Source organism: Haliotis rufescens, unplaced genomic scaffold, assembly GCF_023055435.1.
Source record: "Haliotis rufescens isolate VD_foot unplaced genomic scaffold, xgHalRufe1.0.p SCAF_4, whole genome shotgun sequence".
Lineage (NCBI taxonomy): Eukaryota > Metazoa > Mollusca > Gastropoda > Lepetellida > Haliotidae > Haliotis > Haliotis rufescens.
In genome coordinates this window covers 46,115,322-46,141,576 of record NW_025964112.1, presented here as the reverse complement: position 1 = coordinate 46,141,576, position 26,255 = coordinate 46,115,322, and the positions used below count along the sequence as shown (strand labels likewise).

The 26,255-nt window shown below is 37.6% G+C and overlaps 1 protein-coding gene across 4 annotated transcripts in view; it reads left to right on the top strand.

Moving 5' to 3' along the window:
* Positions 1-26,015, top strand: part of LOC124152064 (homeobox protein HOX3-like) — a 125,793-nt gene extending 99,778 nt beyond the window's left edge. For all 4 annotated transcript variants that reach the window (XM_046524811.2, XM_046524818.2, XM_046524827.2 and 1 more), the window contains 2 exons: positions 16,260-16,756; positions 22,631-26,015. In XM_046524811.2, the coding sequence (XP_046380767.1) occupies positions 16,363-16,756; positions 22,631-23,382 (1,146 nt within the window). In that variant the 5' untranslated portion in view covers positions 16,260-16,362 and the 3' untranslated portion in view covers positions 23,383-26,015. The remainder of the gene's footprint in view (positions 1-16,259; positions 16,757-22,630) is intronic.
* The last annotated feature ends 240 nt before the right edge of the window (positions 26,016-26,255 follow it).

Sequence of the window (26,255 nt, the reverse complement as noted above, 5' to 3'; positions counted from 1 at the left end):
TCGTATTCTCGAGAGATTTCTTATGATTATGGATAGATTGTGTCGCATTTCTTTCTTTCTTTATTTATACTGCCTTTGTTTCTTTGTTAGTATGATCTCCATTTGTAGACAATCTTATTACGTCAACATTAGGCTTCCATTGATGTACGGTGAACATAGCGTTGTCGATTTCTTTTCCCACACAGTAAGAAGTGAAGTCTGTCGATACCTATGCCTCCAGCTCCCACTGGTTGTCATACCTACACGAGGGGAGTAGCGATTAATCTGTATGATACACTGCAATTGTTCGATATTCGGTCCTACAATATACCGGTGACAAATTAAGATATCGATAGTTGACATCGATATCGCGCTTGACTATCGATAATACCAGGTCGCTGACAGGCTTTTGCAAACTGGTAGTTCATAATTACTCAAGATATATATATATATATATATATATATATATATATATATATATATATATATATATATATATATATATTCCCCTTCATACTCAGCAAAAGTACTTGCAATTCGAGTGTACAATATATTTAAATATGGAAAGACAGAAATCTAAAGATATTGTCTCTCTATCTTCATTATCAATATCTTAATATTCTAATATTCAATATTAATAAGTCGCCATTCGTTTTGTAATAAAAAGAGACATATTGGTAAACAAAGTAGACACAATATATGGATAACAACTTCTTTAATATACTATATTGGCTGCGTATAGGTATAGATCCTTATATGTACCGTTATCAAGCAAGCTTGAATAGTGTGAACATGGTACGTAATTATGTATGACAGGTGAACGATTAACCGTTACAAGAAGACATATTGGTATCTATTCTAAACCGGCTTAAGGCTGCATACCATATTTTAATCAGATCAACTCATTGAACCACCTCGGAAGGTAAAATCTAGGGTTCCAGATATTGTTTTGAGCCATTGAGTATTGACTCACAAGTTGTTCACACTGGGCATTGATAGTTGTCCTTGGTTATTCAGTATATGTTTACACCCGTGAAGACCCGGGATAGAATAGGTCTTCAGCAACCCATGCTTGCCGTAACAGGCGACTATGCTTGTCGTAAGAGGCGACTAACGGGGTCGGGTGGTCAGGCTCGCTGACTTGGTTGATGCATGTCATCGATTCCAGTTGCGTGGATCGATGCTCATGATGTCAATCACTGGATTGCCTGGTCCAGACTGGATTATTTCCAGACAACCGTCATATAGCTGTAATATTGCTGAGTGCGGCGTTAAACAACAAACAAACAAACAAACAGTATATGTTTACATTCCTGGGGTATTTCCACACCGATGAATAGACATTTTGTAAATAATTCTCCTCAAACTGTTCAAAACTCCCAACAGCGACATTCCTGTCTTATTAACAATAAGCGATACATAGCACATTTGTATGCATTATTCACTGCAGAGGAGTTCATGTTTGATCAGTCAAATAAGATTCATATAGATCTATAAATATATACTGAAAGGGATTCATTGGGAAGTTTAAGCAGAGTATTGCAATATCATTGGGCTTTTGACATTGTTCATGAATATTTGAACGCAAGCTATTCAAAAGTATTTGGGTAATGATTTATTTTACGTAAAGACGCAGTTTATATGGAGCTCTGTATAGTTTGTGAAGATCATTTAGAATTATGCCAGGACACAAAAATACTAATCAGACTGTTGCAATACTCAACACCTTGAAAGAAATTTAGCGCCGCTTGCTGTATATTTCCATGTTAAATAGTATCTCCTATTACTATTCTGATGAAACGTATTTATCTTTGTACACAAAGTTGCATACTTCTTTCGAGATACAGAACCCAAACAGGTGTTTGTTTGTTTACTTGTTTGTTGACATGTTTTGTTTCATGGTAATAGTTATCGACCTTTGAAATTGCTTCATTTTCGTCTTTGCATCTTCTGAAGTGGCCACGGAATTCCAATTATTTGGAGGAATATCCACGTTCTTGTACTGAATTTATGGCATCGATTGTATCTTAAGCCTATACAAAATGAAATCTGTGTCATGTGTGGAAAGAATATATGGACATTGAAATATAAGAAAAATGAGAAGGGTGGCGCTGAGCTTTTTACGGAGGGGTCGTTGCTCACGGTATCAATTACCTGGTCAAGACATAATTTACAGGCCGCCGTCATATAGCTGGAATATTGCTGAGTGCAGCGTTAAACAAGAAAAAAACATGAAAACGGTATGTGTTTCGATTCAGAGACGTTTATTTTCATACAATATCAAGATACATTAAAATGACATGATATAACATAGGATGACATTAACATAACACAATACATAAGCTTGCTGTGCAGAGTTGCGTCCCTTGGGTACGCCAGAAACCTATGATTGTGGGTTCGAATCCCGGTTCACCCCGATTATGTTTCTAGGTTTGTCAGCACCATACCCGTGCTCGTGTGTTTCACCGAAGTGGTAAACGTCTGAGACGTGCATCACTTCGGGCTTTTCTCCCACATTAAGCTGACACGCCGCGATATAACTGGAATACTGTTAAAAGAGGCGTTAAACCCAACTCACTCACTCACTCACTCACTCACTCACTCACTCTTATAAAGTGACAGCTAGAACAACGGCTCGTACATTCCGTGGCCAAACTGATCTTTCCAATATACTATTAAACGTCAACGATAAAGAACCAGTCTCGATCATCGGACAAAATAAATTCCACTGAGTGTAAAAGGCAAAATAGAGGTGACAAATAATGAATGGATCACTGAAAATCATTGGACACCAGGTGTTCGCACACTAGGTGTTATATATGGTATTGTTCTCCACCTCCCTCTTCATATTTACAAACAGTTGTTACAGGTTCCTAGTCTTATGATACAATTACGATCTCTACAGTAGAGAAATTTCAAATAGGGTTTGGGGATGTCGGGTAGCCTAGTGGTTAAAGCGTTCGCTCGTCACGCCGAAGACCCGGGTTCAATTCTTGACATGGGTACAATGTGCGAAGCACATTTCGGGTGTCCCCCATCGTGATATTGCTGGAATATTGCTGAAAGTGGCGTAAAACCATACTCACTCACTCAAATAGGGCTCTTGTACTAGGGTCTTTATTGATATTTTGCAGCACCCTTTTGACGAATGTTCTATGGAAGCGTACCATTTTCGGCAGAATTGGTCAATGAGAACTTGTCTTATTCTGTTTTTAAGAACTGCAATGCATCAAAGGAGTTGGTGAGCCAGGAATAAATCGCAACTATTATTACTAGTACAATACTATTGCAATAGTCGAATGCCCCAAATAGTCACCGCGGTCGACAATGTCAGTGCCATCGTGTCTAACAGGTCGTATTATCATTTCTCGGTAGCGGTATAATTAGGAAATAATGGTCCCTGCCACCTCCGAGCCTATTTCGTGACCTCCGACTCTTCTAAGCCAACCCAACAACTGTTCTGTCGCCTGGTGGACATACAATTGATGAGGTGACTGCAAAAAGGTGTCAAAACCACTTTAGGGTGTGTCGTAAGCGGAAAATAATGACAGTCCGACGATCAACGGAACAGGAAATCCGACATAAAGAAATCTACTTTTGTGTTGGCGAGTTAGATGTAAGAAAGATAGCGATCGATGGTTGGGTCATACTTCAAATTGGATAAAAGCGTTTTACTTATATAGATAGCTGCAACTTCAAGGGGTTGGTGGATGGGATCGATATGTTGCTGGGGTCATACTTTCTTGTTTTGATGTTTCGTAATTATATACAGATGAAGTGTGATGAACAGAAAGACGTTAACGTATTTCTTGTATTACAACGAATACCATGTTTATTGTGTGCACACACACACATCCACACACGCACACACACACACACACACACACACACACACACGCACACACACACAGACACATGCATATACAGTAAACTACGTTTATAACGAACACGCTTATAAGGAACTGACGGATATAACGAACTTATTTTTTGTCCCTAAAATTTGCTGTAGTAAAGCTGTGTATATGATTATAACGAACTACGGTTATAACGAACTAAAATTAGTGGTCCCTTTGAGTTCGTTATAACCGTATTTTACTGTATTATATAAGGCAGCAGTGACCAAGTGGATTGGGCGTCTGCCCGGCGAGCGGAAGGTCGGTGATTCGATCCTGGCCTGCGTCATACCAAAAATAGACTTTAAAAGATGGTACTTGTTGTTGCCCTGCCTGGAGCTCGGCATTAAGGGAATAAAACCAGGACTGGTCGGCTCGGAGTCAATACACTGTGTCTGAGTGGGCTATCCGTGGTATCTCAGTGGACTAGCACTCTGAAACCGACAATAGCCACAAACACACACACATACACACTCACGAACACACACACACACGTGCATGCAGGTCGCTATATAAGTGCAATAATCTTGAACGCGACATTAAACCCCATTTCACCCCAAACATGCTCAACACCACATATTAATGTAAATAACGACGTTTAAAGGCTTCAGCTAAATCTGTTATGAAAGATTCAACGTGGAATTTTATTTGAAGTAGTTACCAATCTGGTTTTGTCAGATATGAAAAACTTGAAATGTCGAAATCGGAAACATTTTCCATCATATTTCCGATATATCCTGAAATGTGCACTATTTAGTGATAAAATCCCGAGTAGGGGGCGAATTCAAGACCAACCCCTGCTGAGCTCTGTCTCTGATATTTCGAAAAAACTACGAAAACACGTATCAACTAGATTTCTCTAATACAAGAGTATGGAGTAGAATGATTTTATCATTGTCACAATCTACTCGCGTCGAGTCGCTGAAATGACAACATGTCAATCAAATTGCTGGTTTTGAAAGATCAAACCAGCGCGGTGTTATTCGCCGAAGTGTGGCGCGAAACTATCAGATAAATACACACCCGCTTCGCTATACCGTGTTGAAGGTATATACATAAGATACCTTTTAACGTAAATGAAATTGATTTGTTTAAATAACTATATACTCGTTATACTCATTGAAGTAACGATTTAGATGAGTAATTATTTTCGGGTGTTTCAAGGGTCTGAAAGTGAAATCGCGTTATATCGGGGTGGTTATAGTGTGTATATTTCAGATAGATTGATAGGAACATTCTGAATTGCTTGTTTGTAATTCCCAGTCCTTTTTATATGAATGGGAAAAGGTGTGAATCTCGGGACAACAGGTATTTAGAGACTTCCAAGGGATTTAGTCTAGTGTACCCTGCCTAGACTTTTTAACATATCTCTACCAAAGCTTTAAGTGTATGCTTAAAAGGTTTCCTTTGACGGAGCATTGCTTTTACATCCGGTATAGTTGACCACAAAAAAATAACGCGCTGAACATTAACTTCGAGTGAAATTTTACAGAAATACAGAAATCCATCTTATTTATTAGTAACTGTTTACACATATGTATTAGATGCAATGTGTTATTTACGTATATAAGCATATAACTGTCATTCTACTGTTATATATGCCCCAATATATATTTGATATGGTCGTTATAACCTCTTGAATACTTTACGCTGAATCCTGATAATTTAAGAAATTGTAACGCTTTGCTCAATATGGACATATTTCAACATTCACATAACGATCGTCATAAATGTTGTCAATTACGAGGCATTGCGTTTTGTTTAATTGAGTGTCATATCCTACACTCAGGAAAAAAAATGAATTTGATGTCGATTAAACACTTTTAAAGTGAATTAGATGCGGGTAATTACGTGGTATATCAAGTTTGTTCCCGACAACATGATTTGTTCATTTCATCCCCTTCTCAAGTCGTAGTGCAATTTACAACTTTGAAATGTCAACTAGTCTTTGTATAGACGTTGTGAATAGCAATGGCCTTTTCACAGTCCGTCAGTCACTGTTAGGCATTCAGACACAATCAGCAAGCCAGCGGGGCGCTAACACATCTAGCTATCCCAATGCAACATCATTTCCGTGAATGCTGAAATATTTACATTTGCATTTATACAAAATATATCATATACATTGTGGTACAATGTGTACCCTTTTAAACCTATAATTACAGGTTTTATACGTACATAAAAGCGACAAAACCCTATCCATTATAACAAGAAATCGCTGCTAAAAGCTCAGTGCGTTGTACGATTGCGAGTGTATCATATGCGTGCTACAGGCTACGATCATCCTTTCGCGAACACCTGGTGGTATGAATATTTGATCGTGGTTCATAAACATGCTCGCGATATTGTCGGAATCGTACAATGGACTGTACGTTTAGTAGAGATTTATCATGATTAATGGAATTGTTTTTGGCGCTTCTATTTGCTTTTATTTATTATCACTATCACAATAAATCCTACTCATTTTGTTACGTTGTGTATCAAACGTCTGAGACATGTGTCCGTTTGGGCCTCACTCCCACATTGGGCTGACACATTGTGCTATAAACTGCTCAGAAAGGGTGTTTAAAATGATACTTTCAGTCTCATACCCATTTTCGTGGATTTAACCAAAGTGGTAAACGTCCAAGACCTGCATCACTTCGGGCTTTCATCCCACAGTAAGCTGACGTGTCGCGATATAACTCGAATAATATAATGTTCAAAGCGACGTTAAATCCAACTCACTCACTAAAACGATAATTAAAGGTAATCACACTTATATATCCGCCCCATTAAACGAACAAAGTCAAAACGAAACTTAATCGAATTCATAAATCCTACTCACCACTGATATCACAATGACACCAGGTGGTGGTGAAATGTGAACCAATTAGGTAGAGATAAGGCATCATGGTGCAGATGGTGAATACTGGACTGAACTTCGTCAAAAACAATTGTCTGTTATTTATACCACTTCTTTTTCTTTTAACGAAAATGGAACGTCAAGAATAATGGTTGACTTGTGTAAAACTGTAGACATTATAGACATCAGTGGTGCCTCTTTCAGACATAAAACTGTGTTTTCTTTAGCCTGTCTCATCCCACGTTAGAGAAGAGACAAGTATGTAAGTTTCCCTTTGAAGAAGCTAATTAGATATGCATGCTGCATTCATTTTATGCCTCAACTCTTATGTATCGCCCTGACTGACATCTACATGATATGTGAGTGACACATTACTGACTGACAGTTGTATATTTCATGCAAATACTTTGCACGGTATTCAACGTCATACATCTTGTTTATTTCTATTCCTATCTAAAAAAATTAACATTATATACTTTCCTTAGTATTCTTAATTGTATCATAACGATCTGTTTAATTGTTAAACTGGAAGATCCTCGTCAATAGTCAAGGAAGCAATTTCATACTGAGTGAAAGAAACAACCATCAACATACCGACTTTCGTTGCGGAAAATGTCAATATGACAACAACTGACACTCTACAGCCCCTCGTAAATCTTACTCTTTCATGAACCCAGAGTGAGAAGTGGTTCTTTAAATACACTTCATGATTGTGTTTTCCCTTCATTTGCAAGCAAAACGAACAATGGGTAAATACCCCTACTAAGATAATATACACGCACAACCCGATCCCGATAAACAAACAGAGATCCCCAGTCGGTATGACGGTATATTTGTAAAAGGAAGAAATGTGATTACCCAGGTCATTTATCATAATGCACGACACGGCGTTGGCGTTGATCGTCTAATGCGGGGTGTTAATGTGCTTGTGACGGACATTGCGAATTAAGCCCCCGACCAATACTATTATTTGTTTATAATAATCTGTTTACTCGGCTCAGTGACGTCATATGTCCACATTTGGGTCATAGGTCGTTCACGTTTAAGAGTCCGAAACAAGGAATGAGTTGAGTTGCGTTAACGTCTCTGAAATAAAAAGAAAATTGTGATTTATATTGCTTGTTATGGACATTGCGAATCAAGCCCCTACCAACACAATTATTTGTTGATAATAATCTGTTTACTCGGCTCATGTATGTCCAAATTTGGGTCATAGGTCGCCCAGGTTAAAATGTCGGAAAGAAATAGTAAATTGATTGAATTTATATAATCTTAATAATTTAAGAGCTCGTGTTTGAATACATGTTTGTTGTTTAAGCCGCTCTCAGCAATAGTCTAGGGTACCGTTGTACAAAGCGACCTTAGCGCTAAGGTGATCCTTACTCCCATACCTTAACATAGACAGTCGTAGCCCCAAGGTTGTGTTGTACAACGACACCATGTTTGATGACGGCGGTGTGTAAAAAATCGTATCTGGACCAGACAGTCTTTAAAGCATGTGTTTTATTTTGTGGGTGTAACCTATTGGTATACATAAGCATTAGTAACACATCCATAATTGTTCCAGAAAAAAAGAAATTTGGAAGAAACTCTCAAGGAATTAAGAAGTTAAGGAATTACAAAACCTAACCTGTTCATATCTCTCAACAAATACTCTTGTTTTCGTGTACGGTCTATTTCCTTGCTTGGTACCGAATTCTGTTTTCCTGTTTGCCTATACATGGTTTAGATACATATCTAATTTTATGGTTCAAACTTACTATGTTAATATAAACAGCATTTGAACGCGCTAGCATTACTTTATCTATTACCACATACTGGCAGAGTCTGCTATGTTCATTAACAAAGTATTTCATGTTGTGAGCGTCAAAGCTTAAGTCAATATAAAAAACGTCGGGATAAAGGCGCGAAGCCACAAAGACGGGTTGTTTTGGAATTAAAATTCCAAATTTGAAAATTTATGATGAAAATGAGGAGGCCAGATAATAATATCCGAGTCCAAATGTTGACTTTTTTTATAATAAATTCCACAGTGTTTGTAAGAAGAGGCCATTGAATGGGCTCCCTGTCATGCAATGTTTCATGGCTTCAATTTATTGAGAAATCGTCCACTCTTTTCAATGTGTTGTTTACTCAACGAAAAGCCGAAAGTAATACGTCAGTTTGGTCTGTCAAATTAAATCTCAACTATTTTAGCGAACTTCTGTCGGGTTTGCTTTCAACCAATGTTAAATTTATATACGCATGAATAAATTCTCATATTTATTATATTTTGTCCATTCAACGCACAGTGATCAAAGGATGCTCTGCATTTAAAAGTTCAATGTAAAAACTAGAAAGCGATGATACGACAAGTTGAAACCGCTTGTCCAAACTATGGTGCTATACTGTTCTTGCTGACGAAAGCCCCTTTGAAAGGTTCGATTCTTTTAAATACCACTTAAGTGTAAAGTCGGCATGTTAAAGCAAAACCGACCATTTAACACAAAGTGACTATTATTAAATTATACAGAACAAAACCAAAGCAAAGCAAGTCTAGGTGGGACTTTCCCACCTGTCGGCAAGGATCAAAGTCAAGATGCCTTTTCACCTTTTAGTCTGAAAAATCTTCGCATTGTCCTCTGTCTTATAATACAAAACATAGCCAACAAAGAACCGGGGTGCATCCAGGATGAGAAACTTTGGACATATTTGGTCTTGGGCTGCAGCATTTTCCTCAGAGGATGACCACCAGTGGACAGTGGTCATTACGAACGATCAATCATACAGACTGTCAGTCCCGTGTTGAAGTTGGTGTAACCATCGAACCCTAATGAGATAATTGGCAAGCCAAGCTAGGCTTCTAGCTGAGAACAGCGAGATGAAACAGAGACCGCGTTCTACTTTCACAATGATTTAATTGGCTCGAGTCAGACTGGGTCGGATTCAATTTGTGTGCGGAATTTCACCGGTTGGAGCGATTAATTGTCTTAGGTGATAACATGCTTGTTTTCTCAAATTAAAGATTTCACTTGCGAATATGAAACCTAGCGTTGCGTCATTGATAGTTACCTGAAACCCTTCCCTTCATCCCCACCCACCCCCGAGAGCCCGACCCCTCTCCACTAATCCCCCACCCCCGTGTGTGTCTAGCTGTACCCTGCAATCATAGCCCTACCCACACCATGTGACAGGGTGTTATTCCCCGACATCCCCTTCAGTGCGGGTAACTTGTGTCCTGTCCATGATAGCGTGTGATGGATAGAGAGAAGCTCGTCCCCCCCTAAGTGTTATCTTTTCACATAACCATCTCTCGTTCATAGTCTTTTGGAATAGTCTATCGATATAGATTATTATGTTGTTTTTCTTCTTGATACAATATGTGTTGTTCCCAAAAATAAAGTTTCAAGGCTTGTAAAAATCAATTTTCTTTATATGTAACCATGTCTTTCCCTCTTGTCATTGTTTCTGACAGGTGAACATTCGTTACCACTGCCTGTATAGGTTTCGTCCTTGATATACCCATGTATATATATTAAATAAAATTAAATAAAATTAAATATGTTATTTATTAATGTATATAAATATATGTTCACCTAATAGGGAAACCTTGTATGTAAACTCTGAAATCACGTCCTGTCTTTCTCCTCAGACGGTAATAGCTTCCACGTAATATGCTCAAGGAAACGTTGCCACAACTGATAAATAGAAACACAACAATGGGTATCGATCGGACTACTCTCTCTCTCTCTCTCTCTCTCTCTCTCTCGCTCGCTCTCTCTCTCTCTCTCTCTCTCTCTCTCTCTCTCTCTCTCTCTCTCTCTCTCGTTTGTCCCTGTATCGTTTATCCTGCTCTCGCTCTATTCTTAGAATCTTCAAACAACAATCACCCCTTCCCTCTTTCTCTCTATCGACAGCCTTCACAGCTTACCCTCGACAAAGGTGTTGTTCTTGATATGTCTATGTTTATTGTTCAACCTCTTCGCTTTCTTTCTCTTTCCTCCTCTCTTATCTTTCCCCGTTTTTCTCTTTCTCGCTCTACCGGACGGTTGATATATTTTAAATGAATCTAAGTATTTTGGACCTGCGTTCTCTCTTAACCCATGAGGTGGCTCCTGGACATCGTGATATGATGCTCTACTTGGTACGTCGCGTTGTTGTACAGGAGTCCTTACAAAACTATTTTCTCTCTCTCTCTCTATATATATATACTCCTTATACGATGCAATTTAGTTATATCGTGTAAAAGAATAAAGAACACATCAGAGTCCAATAAACACGTTAATGCTTAAGCACTTAATCTTTAACACCCATCAACTATAAAACCAGTGAGAAGGTCCACTGAATCAACCACTGACAGTCAATATTGATAGTTCTAAAACTTGAAAATATACCAGCGTTACAATAAACTTCGTGTCACAGTTGCCGATCAGCCTTTGTCTTAGGAATGTAGTACCCCTCCCTCCCACCTCAACCGCCCCTCCCGTCAAGTCCCGTCCCCCGCGATATGCGATGACATGCATGCAAGCGCCAAAGCAGTGATTTATGGGCTAACATTAGCCCTCAATGACGGATAGAGCGTAAGGCCCAGAGTGATATCCTCCGATGTTCTGACTCCGTTAATCTTCACTTTGTTCTTCGAAAATTTCAGGGTACCAGACAGAAAATTGAGACAAAGTGCGTTTTAATTAGAAAACAAGGTATCTGTAATATTAGATTTATCGTTTTTGTTTCCCTAATATAATTTCTACCCTTTCGTCTGTCAAAATAGATACTTCTCGTCCTAGCTTCATCTGGAGCAAATTAATCCGTTTGTTCCATTCCATTTGGTGTACCCATGTTAGAGCGTCCATTAAGGTTTATTATTTTGTCAAACGCGGTCTTTTTGTGTTCGCGCGTGTGTGATACGGCGCGATTTGATCGTGTCCACGTTTGTACTTTGGCGTACAATCACGCACGACTTTTCATACTCGAAGCCGTCGAAAATATACACTTAGGAAAATACAAGTCGAGTCCATTAAATACTTAGGTGCAGATTTCCGATCTTCAATAATTCCTCGCTTTTATAAAAAAAAAAGAATTACCGTAAACATACCTGCACGGTATCCGTTACAGATATTTAAAAAAAAGTTTAATTGTTGAAGTGTTAGAATGATTTATTAGTTGTTTCAAAAAGCAGAGAAAATTACACAGCATTCGTTTTAAGTTTAACAGTTTGAGATATTGAAAACGTTAACGCTTGAAGTGTAGAATTTCACGAGTCTGAATAATGATGTGGCCTCTGTGTATTTAAACAAAGAATGGCATTCGTTGTTAAAAATATATATCTGCGTAGTTTAAATTGTAAAACTGTATCTTATTATAACCCATAATCATATCACGATGGAACTGCGTGAATTAGTAATGTACATTTGGAGAGGTCGTTTGCTTTCCCAGTTCTAGTTAAGATTTGTATTATCACCTAATAACGTACAATCCATATACATACTGGTACCTTCAATACACATGCGTATAACTCCGCAAGGGCAACTTTGAAACTAAATGTATAATATTATGTGCAGGCTTCCATCTTACAAACACTAAATTACGTCAACCCAAATCCTTTTCCAATCATCTTTGTAAATAAACCAGCGTAATGCATATTCATAGAAGCAGCACAAGTAAACTGATGTATGAATATTCATGAACTTGAATCCGAATCCACTGCACGGAAATATCGATACATGCTACTTTACACGTGCACATCATATCGATTTCATTGAAATGTATTGTCTATTTTCTTTCACTGGTAAAGTATGGTAATAAAAAATGCTACCCCGTGCCCAACACTTTATTTAAACACGATTCAAGCTAATAGTTTTAACTCCTCTGGACACAAAAGCAGATGTTGCCATTGCTCCTAGCGATGCCTACCCCTCTCTCGAACCCCCAACGCTTGCTCTCCACTTCGCCCCGCCCCCCTGCCTGCGTCTTCGGCCTTCTGGACACTGTCCACTCTGCAGTGACCAAGGCGTGGCCATCCATCACCGATTCGTTTCGCTCCGTGTCAGTAGTCAAGAGGCCATCTTTGTTTAAGATTTCAATGACAGATTATAATTTGATACACCGCCTGGGACTAGACTTTGGACACATATGTCTATTTAAAGTCTGCCCATCTGGAACATGGTATATGCCAGTGGGATATATGTTTTCAAATATATTCAAGATGAATAGTATTTATATATTGTTCGTGAATCTTAAAACTATTTTCCATAACATGACCCATCTTTGAAATTCAGGGAATTGAAATGGATTTGATATGTAATTTTTGTTTCCAAAAAAATGTGATATGTGGTATGTGATATTCATGATGTTGACATTGACGAAATTGACAAGGATGCGGCAAAAGGGAAAAAGATATATGTTTTCATCATGATTAAATTTGTTGTTACCAGTAATGCTAATCATGGGGAAGATAGGCTTGAAAGTAAGACGAGTGATAATGATTTTCAGAAAAGCATGTGTGTGTGTGTGTGTGTGTGTGTGTGTGTGTGTGTGTGTGTGTGTGTTTTAATTACCTACCCACGAGTTGATGTCATAATACTTGTATCAACTGGTAATTATAGTTTTCTGGTATTTGGCTAATATAGATATTACTAACACCATTGTGTACATAAATTGAGCCAAATAAACTATGATCATTCAAATCATTAAAAATTAGCGGTCGATCATTATATTACGTTGTACTTTTTGCGGGTCATTGACGAAGAATATAGTATTCACATTCAAGTTAATATTGCTGATGAATAATTAATAATCGTTTCATAACATTTGGAACACATGGATTAATCCTGTAGTGCATATGTATATTTACTTTCCCGTTCACCTGTGTATATTTCTACTATCAATGATTGATTTATAAGATATACAGTATCAGATATTTGTGACAAAAAATCAAACTTTAACCCCATGAAATAATTAGTTTCAAAGGGAAATGTTGTAAAACTCTCATAATAATTAAGTTTCATTTACATACGCTGATTCTTATATCACATACACAGTGTCACAGAATTAATGTCACATACAACTGAAATGTACACGTGTCGATTTCATGAAAGGCAAGTGTGTACATTAAGAGATATAGGAGATATAAATCGGTGTATCTTCCTGGGATAAAGAAAACACAAGCTGTTCGTTCCCTTGCTATGAATTGGATATTTCCCCTATCCTATATAGACAAACAATGAGACAATTTTGTTACCAACTGTTTTATTGCCCAGAGCTATATGGGGAGACAGTTTATCGGATTAATATGTCATATTTTAATCCCAAATGACAAAGGCTACTTTGTCTGAACACGTTCAAAGAAAACACTCCGTATTCCCCTAGGCACATGTTTTTCGTATCAAGTCAGTTGGGATGGTGTTTTTTATACTCAAAGTTTCATGTTTCGGAAATGATTTTTTCGTGAACGTATGTATTTTGCATTAAGGGCCTGGATATAACAGGTTCGCGGAAGAAAAGGTTTAGTGGTTTTCAAGAAGGCAAAAAATGCCTCAAATTACAGGCAAATGAAGTTATTTTACAAAATATTGTGTTAGTAGACTCTGAGTGAATAAACTGGTGTGCCTTTGTTAGAACTTATTTGCCAGCATTTTGGTAGGCATAAAATAGTATTTATTACTCATAGCTTTAAAAAAGTGACAGAAACATCGCTCCTTGTGTTTATATTACAAGTTTGCAACAACAATACTCGTGTTGATGTTTAATGCTTACAGGAGATAAACGTCTCAGTGAGTGTAAAAACGCCAATAAATAAAATTCAGCATTAAATGCAAAGGATGATGTGTTCTTTAGTTCAGTGAATTTACTTTTTAATGAATGATGTGTCAAGTTTAACAAGTTTATGGGATAATGTGTGTTTATAAACAATGTTTGTAGCATGGATAAATCAATATTATTCAAAGTGATTGTTTTGTTAACAGAATTAGCGTTCGATAGTTGTCGGTTGTGAACGGACTTACATTCATGATGGATTTTGTCAATTAAAATACGTACATTATATTTATATAAAATATTTATTTTCAATAACAAATCGCATGCAATGAACAGTTTTACCGAAAATTCAGTTATGATTGTTTACGATAATAAATGATTTTATTTTTATTCAATAAAATAGGTACTTCGAACAGAAAACAAACAGATAAAGATATAAAACGGCACCAGTCTAATGCATATTTTAAAAAATATTTGAAATGTTCTATGAAAATAAATAGGACATTACTGCAATCAGAGGACGTAATACGGGAGGTTTTAGTGACTTTGGAAAATTTCACCAGTTTCACATAACGCAATGAGCACATATTCCCAGGTCGTATTTCTTCCAGCGTTGACAAAACACGATCATAATTGCCGATCACAATTCGGCGCATGTTAAATACAATCGGTGATTTGCAGCGACGACGTGGCTTTTAACATGAAAGCATTTTTAATCAAGTTTTAAATTGTGTAATTAAACAGATATGGCAAAAATTCAAATTTTATCGCCCGTAAGCTAAGTTTTATGCGGAACTTCCGAAACATTGAAAGTCACTCAAAAATTAAAATTTTCTCGATCCTTCTTTTGTTTGCATATTTTTCAAATTCATAAGGATGTCTGCTTCGAGAGTTGACACTGCAGCCTTAGGCTGTCGAAACATTCAACATGCATTGTATAATACAGGCAGATGCAATGATAACGAGAAGCAATGACGTTAGACTATTGTGCATATGATAATTTAACTATACCATGCAACAAATGGGTCGAATTATTTCGGCTGCAAATTTAATGTGACAATCACATAATTATCACTTCGCTCTTCTATAGCCATAAGAATCATCATGCACAACACAAAATAATAACATAATGAAAATAATAATTAAATACTAAATATTTATTACCTTAATGTCGTTGTTTCCGCTGATGAAAGTTTTGACAGAAAAATTTTAATTTTGTTTTTTTAATTTCTACTTTAGTTTTGTGATATAATTGTAAATGGAATATTAGGTACATAATCCCATTAAAACATTGTTGTCTGTTCCAGTGGCCCCGTAGGAAGGGGAAGATGCTAGCTATTTAACAAACTCAAGACTGTAGCGTTTACTGTGTAACGGGAAAGGCGGTTTATGGGCTCGACATAAGAAGTGTTATGTCAATACCCTCGTTTTAATTGAGACACTCTTACCTCACACGCTTTAGCACTTGTCCAGTTAAAGAATGCGTAGTTAGGACACACTGACCAACACACAATGACCACTGGACTGGTCAAGTTGCCTTTTTCTGCCACAATAGACTTGTAACGCTCACCCCCACTGAGCTCAAATGTGTCGAAAAATCACACAATTCACTTTTAAAACTCTTTTCAAAATCCTAACTAGAAGCTTACGCAAAGACTGACTGGGAATTTGTCCTACGTTTCTAGAGGGTAGGGTATTTAAAGGCAAGTTTTGTCAGGCTGGGCAATTTCGTTGATTTATATGGTCTTAGAATAATTGATGTCGATTTCATAGCACTGAAATGTCTCTCTCCACGTGTTCCTTTGCAGATCACTGTAAACAGAGCGAGAGGCGAGTCGGCGCTGATTGGTCGACGCGGAGTCACGTGACAGTGTTGAGTCGTAACATGCAGTGATAAGTTGGGGCTTAACTATGTCTGCTGCCCCTCAGAATGAAATAAAGTTTGGAATTCGAAAGATGCAGAAAGGCTATTGTGAACAAATGCCGTCTTACCAAGGTTTCTACCCATCCGAAAGCGGATATAAGTATGACAATTCGTTCAACTACAACTCGGGCTGTCCTGAGTCGACTGGCTACTACAGCTCTACTAGTTGTGCAGTGCAAAACCCTGCGAGTCAGGCTAACGGGGACACATGTATGCAAGATTACAACGATTCACAGTATAATAATTCCTGTATGCAAAACTCGTCCCTTCCTTGTGGACCAGGGGTGAACAATCTTCACCCGAATGCGTCTATCAAACAGGAGATATATCCATGGATGAAGGAATCAAGACAGAACTCCAAACAGCGACAAAGCGTTGCAGGTAAGTTCCGTACTGAGTGATGTATTGGTCGCGAGTCCTAGGTTGGCAATAAACGCGTAACTAGAACTATCTAATGCCAGTCGGTGATCGCCAGTGCTATTAGATGAATGACGCAGCACTGACAGAATGATGCGTCAGCCGCGCAAGAAGGTTTAAACACTTAGAGAGTTTTTTTTACAGTGTAAATGATTAATGAGATTTAGATTGTGCCGCTTGCATTTGTTTTGGTTTCGACTGGCTAAATGTCGGACAGAATGACGAACGATGTGTTAAAAATCTAGACTGGGAAATTCCCTATTTTGGATAATTTCCTCCGGTTAAATGAATTCAATTGCACTACTATATAGGCCTTACTGCATGTGTTCTTAGTAATGTCAATCAAATGTCATGTCAATATCAGGATGTTAGGAACGTATAACATCTATCACAAGAGTTAGAATTTTGTTATTTCTGATTTTTTTATATATGTGAAACTGTCATTGATTTCTCGTCTTGGGTTGACAGTGTAATTTAGAACTAGCTTCAGAATTCTCAGTTACCACGATAATCAACACGTGGCTTATTAATGTACACTGAAGCTGCTCTTGTTAAAGAAATATCGTTACATGGTGATAATGATTCAAATATATATTGAAATTCATAAATATATCCTACCCTTTTTCATTATTTTGAATATTATGTGTGTAACTTCATCCATCTTACAATTCAGTGATAAATCATAGTTATTCAACAATATTTATCCTTGATGATATCCTTTGTCAAAAATGATAAAATGGCAACAATAACATGCTTTTTCATAACTTTCCCGTATGACTGACTACATTTCCATGCGATGACTTTATACACACACTTCATATCTTAACTTTACACGCATAATTCGTTAATGTATGTTTTAACAAGTATTAAATATATTATCTTTTTTATTATTATCCTTTACATAAAGGACTCCTACCTTAATATAATATAATCATAACATAAACTCACTGAGGCAGAATGACAATCGTTTATAATGCTATAACCTGAGATCATATAAATCAGCCTTTATCTCATATTTATGTATGTATGGCTGTTTTATCGAAACAAATTTGCTCCGGCAAATTTACCTTAAAACCATACTGGTAACCGTCTCATAAGGCTTAGCGGACTGGTCCGAGATTTATGTTCCGTCCTAATTTAGCGATCGTAAATGGTTGTCTCCTAAACGATAGTGAGTCCCATTTTCCCCCTAAATGCCTTAAAACACCCTGCTACCGCCTCGTCTCCCTATCTCAGCTCTTGGGGGGATTTTCTCCCCATAACATTTAGCTCACTCGAACGCAGTGGAGCAGATAAACTTGAACGCTGGTCACATAAATTTTTCATCGCGTGAATATAAAAATGTCAAAGACGCAATTAGAAGCGTAATTCCACCTCTAAGAGATCACTCCATCAGTGTGGTGTATATTTCTCAGAGAAAACTTATACCGTTCAGCACTTAAATTTACCTGACTTTAATTCAAAATACGTGTCAAAATAAATCTGTTGGGTTGATGTTATTGTGTGTTTTCATGGGTAGGATTTTGCTTTGACGATGAACAAAAATGTGACTTCTTTTATGGCAAATTGGGCCAAACAGGAGTTTCATAAAGGTAACATAAACAATATTCATTGTGTAAGACATTGAAGTTATTTAAATATTCATGTTTATATTAGTTGGGCTATATATCAAATTGTCACATAGTCATATATACTTTTGTTTCGCAAAATGTCATTTGTAAAGTATGTGTAATATATAATTTTACAAAAATATAAATGTTCCAGATTGTCGTGGAAGGCTTACTCAATATACATACTACAGGTCAGCCTACAATATAGATACAAATCTTGTCAATTTTTAAAGCTTTATATCTTAGATGACTCATAAGTGTAATGTACAACAATGCATTTCAATCAAATTTACAGAAGGCATTGGAAACCGTTTCATTTTATCTGTCTGTGTTTGTTTCCACTGAGAACCTGCACATGTTTCTAGCAGTTTATGATCCCTGCATGCCTTCGTTTCTTTACACCAGTGTCTTATTTGTGTAATGAATGACACAGTTGTGTCAATATGCATGCTGGTGAACAAAAACTGTCAATAATAGAAGCAGATGTCAATTTCGTGTCAATATCACTTCCTCTCACCACGTCTTATGTATACAAACCATGAACGAGCTGGAAAACATGTGTGTTACATGTAGGTATCATGCAATGCGTTAACATAAAGCATTATCCTCTGCTCAAAATACATCTTGAATAAGCATTATCTGATTTTCAAGTATAACACAAAGGCCATTGATAAACATTTATTCAAACACGCTGTAAGTAAAAAGCATGTTTTTGATAATGAATACACTCGAAACCAAAATAAAAATGTTGTTTCTTCGCTGTTGTTATTTATAAGGCATTTTCGGAGCGAGTTGAATTATTTCTGTGTAACATGTATGTTAATATTTCTACCGTACTGCTGGTTGAGCCGATTCGTTACGTACGTACGCCGATATATTACATGGATTGCCACTTTGATAAACAGAAAAGGAGTGCCCCTTTATAGGAGTGTACGGTATAGGAATAATGAAATATTGTAAAAGTAAGATTCCTTCCCTTTTTCATCGTAATTCACCCCCAAAATGTACTTCAGTGAGGCATGTCAATCTTGTGTATTCGATGCTATCATTCCAGGATCACTCAGTATTAAACAAAGATAGCGCATCTTGCAACATTCTTTCTTTTGAGGGGCAGTATTTTTGAAACATTTTCGCCTGTTCTGACTGGGTTTATAAATAACCTCTTGGATCTGGGCTGGACTGATATGACAGAAATTGTAAGTCTGCAAACACGCTGTTTCAATTAAAGAACGCCGCTTCGTCAAAAACAAACTTAAAAAACGGACGATTCAGATAAACGTGTTGCACTTCTTGTTATGTGATTCCGCGAGATAAAATAGTTCTTGTCTCCAATCCCGCTGTCAGTGAGTCGGCGGAGCGATCTACGAGCAGATAGTGCCTCTACTGTCAGATAACATTCTCTGAAGGTTCCTTGACAACCAGTATTGGATTTGGGAACTTTCGACTTTGCTACACTAGCTATAGTCTTAGTACTGTGCATGCCAGGCACATCATCTGATAACCCTGCCTTAGGATCCACGATGCCAGACAGGAAAGTAATGTACCAAGGAAAACACTGGTAGCTTTTACCGTTTATGGAGGAATGATAAAAAACTAAGTGAACATTTAAACACAGAACAAGTATAAGATATTTGAGAAAGTTCAAATTTAAGTACATCTGAAACAGTGGTATATTGTATCATGAATATGAATAAAAAATAATTATAACACTAAAAAACATGAACCACAAGCTGAAGTAAGTATGAAAGATAGTATATTTCTTTTATCAATGTGAAATGACTTTTGGATGTATATATTCTATAATAATGTCTGTTATGAAGCAACGTCAATATACTGCAATATTTAATCTTATGTTTGGGATCTTACAAATACATAAGGATTTTACTGTCACTGTTAAATGAGATATAATTTATATCGAATCTGTAATTAATATCTCCCCTGCCTACATATTGTAATAATCTGTAAACCAAGTGCTGGTCATGTAAATGAAAGCGACCAAATCCTTTCAATAATCAAAACAAAAAGCTGCACCGAAATAACGTTTAAAAATCAGTTTCCTTCTGTATATTAGTTATTCTTCATCTACGTAACGGTCTAATATAATAATAATCCATTCAAAGATTCTTTATGATGAAGTCTGTTCATTTTTATCCGTGTCAGTTCTTCCAAATACAACCCTGTGGAATGAATATTAATGAACTTTATATAAGGGTAAATTCATCAGATTCTGAGTGGAGCAGAAAGACGTATTCTCTTTCTATTTTGATGTACTAAGGGCGATGAAACCACAAAACTCAAGGGGTGGCCCACATGACAAAATATAAAAGTCTGTTATTGCAGTGAATAATGCATTACTTTCCACGAAAAAAGAGGAAAATTCGTTATTATTCAAAGCATTCATATTTTCCCTTCCACCTCGAGCTACCCCGGACGAAAAAATCTATAGGAGGGTTTGATTATGCAAATATATGACTGTTTTGACTCAGGCAGATATGAAATGAGCGCCAACCATGTGTTACAATCCATAGTAATCTATACCTGTCATTGTTTAGTAAACTATGGAATCACTGCTCGATCAACGGCCGCTGGCAGATTTCAGCTATAAATTCGCGTGAAGGATGTTTCGCCTTTCTCCTCTATACATTCTATGTAGGTGACAAGTACCGTGATTTTATGTACTTTCATAATAAAAACATCACAGACAATACAGTCCAGATGGGAAGTAACATGGCATGGTAATTATCGATAGACCATGCCAGATTCAATGTTGACTATATCGGGAAATTAATAAAATATCATGTATGTTTTCAGTCTGAAGATGTTGCATTTATAACAATAGGTAAAATACTCGGAGCTGTACGTTTGAATCTAATAACCACTCCAGCGCTTCTGAGATCTCGGTCCAGGCCGTTGATAGCGTTATTCCCATGTTGAAAAGATTTGAATAACTTATCAAGGCATATGATATATAAAACTATGGTAAGTGAATATAACCGTACAAAAACGTGATAGATTAGTGACTCAGTTTATTGCGCCTTATCAACAACAACAACAACAACAATAATAATAATAATAATAATAATACAAAATGTACAGAAATGTACAATGAATGTTTATGTAAAAAGGTGTGTTATAAAATTTAGTTGAAAAATTGTCGAATAACCGAATTTACCTGTACACACTATTACGCTTATCTGACCTAAACGAGCTGACTTGCACAAAAAGTCTCCACTGTTACTGGAGTCAAGACTCCTCACAACCCACTATGTCTGGGGTGAACGTGCCACCAGGAGCTATGGTTCAGTGAAGATACAGAAAGACCACGGAGCTAAATAGGTTAAGGTGTTCATTTCACTCAACAGCTGGGCAAGAATGAAATATACATACACTGACCTTAATCTATTTCGCTATTGTACTGTCCACAGTATTAGTAACCGTTCATGAGTAAAAGTTGACATCTTGTTTTGACATCGTGTTCCTTATTGATGTATGTTGTCAATATACAAGCGATTAACCAATGAATGAAATCTACATGCGATACCTTCACTCTGTAAACGATAGATATATAGGGCAAAGAAATAGAACCGTGTGATGGACAAGCAGTGTCAAGTTGTTTTTCTGTCTCTGTCGGTGGAAATAATATATATCTATATGACAGACACGTAAATGCCAGCAATGCCAACGTCCTGTATAATGTATAGAACGTGTAACTTGTACATATTTAAATAACAATTGTTAACTTAAGAATAATTATGAATTGTTGATTATATATTGATTGAGGTATATTTCATTATTTAAAAAACTTCAATCATTCTAAATAAGAAAAAAATTCTGGTTTATTTCATTTAGTGACACTTCGATGTAGATTCTTACACTGTTATCAAGCGTGGTTATCGTTCAGATCAAAATTACGAGAGCAATGACATATGCTTACAGCTAAAGTTATCACGTTACGTTTAAAGGTGAATATATAAGGTTTTAAGTTCATTGTGGAGATACGTTTTTATGAAAAGTATGACAGTGGGCACTTTTGCACTACACGATCTACAACATACGAAGCCGTCTTGTATCCCCGAAGAAGCACTCTGTGTAGGTCAGCTTGTCCGAGTGCCATTCCTGATGTAAATTTGAAACGAAAGAACAATAGCGATTACCACGATAGGGTTATCTGCTTTAGACGAATGTCTGTTCATGTGAAATTCATTGGAGAACCTGCTTGTCCTTTCAGAGCCTACGAAGCGAGCCCGGACAGCCTATACTAGCGCTCAACTTGTCGAATTGGAAAAAGAGTTTCATTTCAATCGGTATCTCTGTCGGCCGCGGAGGATAGAAATGGCGGCGTTATTGAATCTGACGGAGCGACAGATAAAAATATGGTTCCAGAACCGACGCATGAAGCACAAGAAGGAGTCGAGAGGAAAAGGCTCGGACAAAATGGCTTCCAAATCCGAAGGGAGTTTTTCAGGGAGTGATTCGGAGAACCATGACTTGTCAGGGGACGGGATGAAACCCCCCACCCCTACCGGTTCTCATCGTCTCATCCCCACCCCTGACCACCAACCCCCCTGTGACCAAACCCTCGGTATGCACCCTCAGCAAAGACCGGGGAGTCAAGGCAGCATGGCCAACCCCCCTCAGGTTAGCCCCTTGCCCCAGAGAGACAGCCCATCCTTAAGTATGAAACATTCAGGCGGGCAGTCAAATCTCAGTCCCTACCCACAGAACACTCAAGTGCCGTACCCCCCGAACGGACAATACATGCAGCATTCTATGCCCCCAACGAACAGGGCTTACCATGGAAACGGGATGATGATGACGGGTGGTATGTACCCCGATGTACAACACATGGACAATGCTAACCAGGGACACTGTATGACGTCATCACTTCCCATGATGACGTCCCAGATGAGTTGCTCAATTGCTTCGAATGGGTACAATCAGGGGTCGTATGATTATATCCCCAAACTGACTCACTTGTAGACGGAAGTTTAATTTATTGCCATCTATTTTTGAATGATTGAAATAACTTGTTTTATGTGTGTATGTTGCATGCTTTTAGACAATAGAGATTAGCGAAATCCAGTTATTGACAAGGACGATCCTGAAATATATTCGTTTTGAAACCAATCCCGTGGCCAAATTCAGACTATTATTTATCCAGAGGTAACCTGAATATATGCATCATATATATATATCTTTGTTGATCGTAGTCACCTAGTGTAGATACAGTAGTCATGTCTATAGTTTGATTGTTCTGAAATGGACATGACAGTCTAAACAAGCTCCATGACAACGTGTTGTAGTTTTCATGCCATAATACTCAGTCGCGTTTCTGCTCAACGATAATAACAGCCACGATAGGGCTGTATATTCAGAGTGAGTGAGTGAGTGAGTCTGGTTTAACGCCGCTTTAAACAGTATTTCAGTTATACTGTGGCGTGTGAGGTCTTACATGTTTACCATTTTGGTGGAACCATGAGCACGATGGTGCTGACAAATATGGAAACATAATCAGGGCGAATCTGGTATTCGAACCCACGATCACAGGTTACTGGCGTGCCAAAGGGAGGCAACTCTGCGTCTTAGTCCTATGGGCCACCAAAACCAATGTTGAGAGATATCCCTCTACAGCGAATATCATAGTACATTTGCAACACATATCACAAAGTAAGAGCGACAAAATACTTTCCATAAACCACGTTTTTACACAATTTACGTTATTATGATTAACATTGATACCCTGATCTACGTCAGTTTCAAATCGTTTAAACATATAACTTGGTTCTCCAACCGGTGTTGCATTTGTTACCTATTTTTTAATGAAATGCAAATATATTCCGATAAAGCGTCCAGATGATATCATAATTTATTTTAAGGAAAACTTAAACAAACGTATTTTTTGTAACGTTTTGAGGGAGACAGTCTGACGCTTCATGTCGCTTCGCAAGCTCAGAAAAGGTAACAAGACTTTGATGGTCTGGGTATTGTCAATTCTTTTGTCAGCATCGCGTTTGAAATTGCTTCTAAGTCTTAGCGTGGTTGTCTAATGTAGGTATGTAGGTAATATAAGCGCCGGCGGCCCATTTACACCTGTGCGAATTGACCCCACAGATGAGCTCAGGCGTGGTACTAATCGCCCTCTTTGATCTGCTGGGAAAATGAAGTACAATGAAATCGGGGTCTAATCCTGTAATATCGCTCTTATAAACGAATTAGCTTTGTGACCTTTTGTCGTCTATTTGATTGTTTTGAACGAAGTAAGACCGGCAGGATGATAGGGGCTTTTGAGCAGAGGACTAATTCAGGCGACCAGTCGCCCATATCTTTATTGAAAGCACGCGCGACATTTGGGACCGTTGTTGGACGAGAACAGACAATTGGGTGAAATTGGTCGGGGAATTTCGAACTCAGGAGTCCATTCATCGATGACGCAATCAAACGCCACCCGACATATTGGACAAACAGGCGGGTGGAATGAACATGCGCATTACAGCTGCTTTCTGTCCAGCGGATAATGAAAAGCCAAACTTTGATCACTCGGGCGAAAAAAACCGAAACGTGATTCAATTAAAGGTATACCCCGTTATAGAAAATTTCAAAGGCTAAATCCTTTTGTTAAAAACCCCCAAGATCCTTTCCTCTTAATTTGACAATTATTGAAACTCGAAATTCGATACACTCGCTCCGTGATCTGGAGCGTTTATTACCTATTAAGTCTAACGGGATCCTGTAGTGAATAGAGGGTACACTGTGATCGTTCTTCGCAGGGGGGCAAACAAGTGCTTACTGACGTAATAAGTGTGATCTAAATGAACCAGGGAAAATTGACTAAATAAGGTCATGCAGGTTTATTCACAGACCAAGCCCTGTTACAGCATAGGAATCATCAGGCGAATATGTCACGTGTGGTCCTATTTGTGTCATGTCTGGCAACCGGTAATAATTACCACATTTATCATGGATAATTTGAAATCCATTAACGTTTATCCCCATGACAAACATGTCAATGCTCATGTAACTATTTCATGACAGAATATTTCTATTCGGGCTCGTGGCAAACGGAATTTCGATATCCACATTTTCTTTCAACAATGTTCATTTTCATTTGATGTTTTAATTAAGGAACATCCTCAATGAATTTGTTGGTAAAGTGTTTACATAAATGTATAACTAACATGGTAATTACAAATATGAAATCACTACCCGTGAACCATCATTATACCACGTGTTAATTTTTAATAATTTACTAACGTGCTTTTCGTTAATTTCGTCACCCCAACAAAACCCATTTCTGTGTTATATTCCCGTATTCATGTATTTGGGATTCTAAGTCCTTAAAGGCAACAGGAGCAAATAGCGTCGGGAAATCAGGGTACTCTATAGATTAGAAGCCATCGCTGTTATATTGAGTTTGTTTCATTTGATAGATACATCTTGTGCCTATACCCCACCCCCACCCTCCACAATTAGTGTAGTGTGTCAAATGTTTGCATGGTAAAAGTAGCGGCATCGAACTATTAGATTGATTTTTTGTGTTTCAATTATTTGTATACGAAATATGGAAAGAAATTGTGATATTTTTGAGTTTTTAAGTAAAAATATGATCAATGATATTCACTTGTTTGTTTTGTCTAAACTGTGCATGAATTGAACTGTTAATGCTCCATCAGGGCACATCGCTAAATCAGCAACACCCCGAACGAGTGTAGTGTAACACTTCGGTACACTTAATTTTATGACACACCTTAGCATTTATATATGGATGCACAGGTGAAAGGTACGGCGTGTTCTTGCGTGACCGTTATGCTACACAACGATTGCTAAGGTCTGAAAAGGACAACATGGCAAAAAAG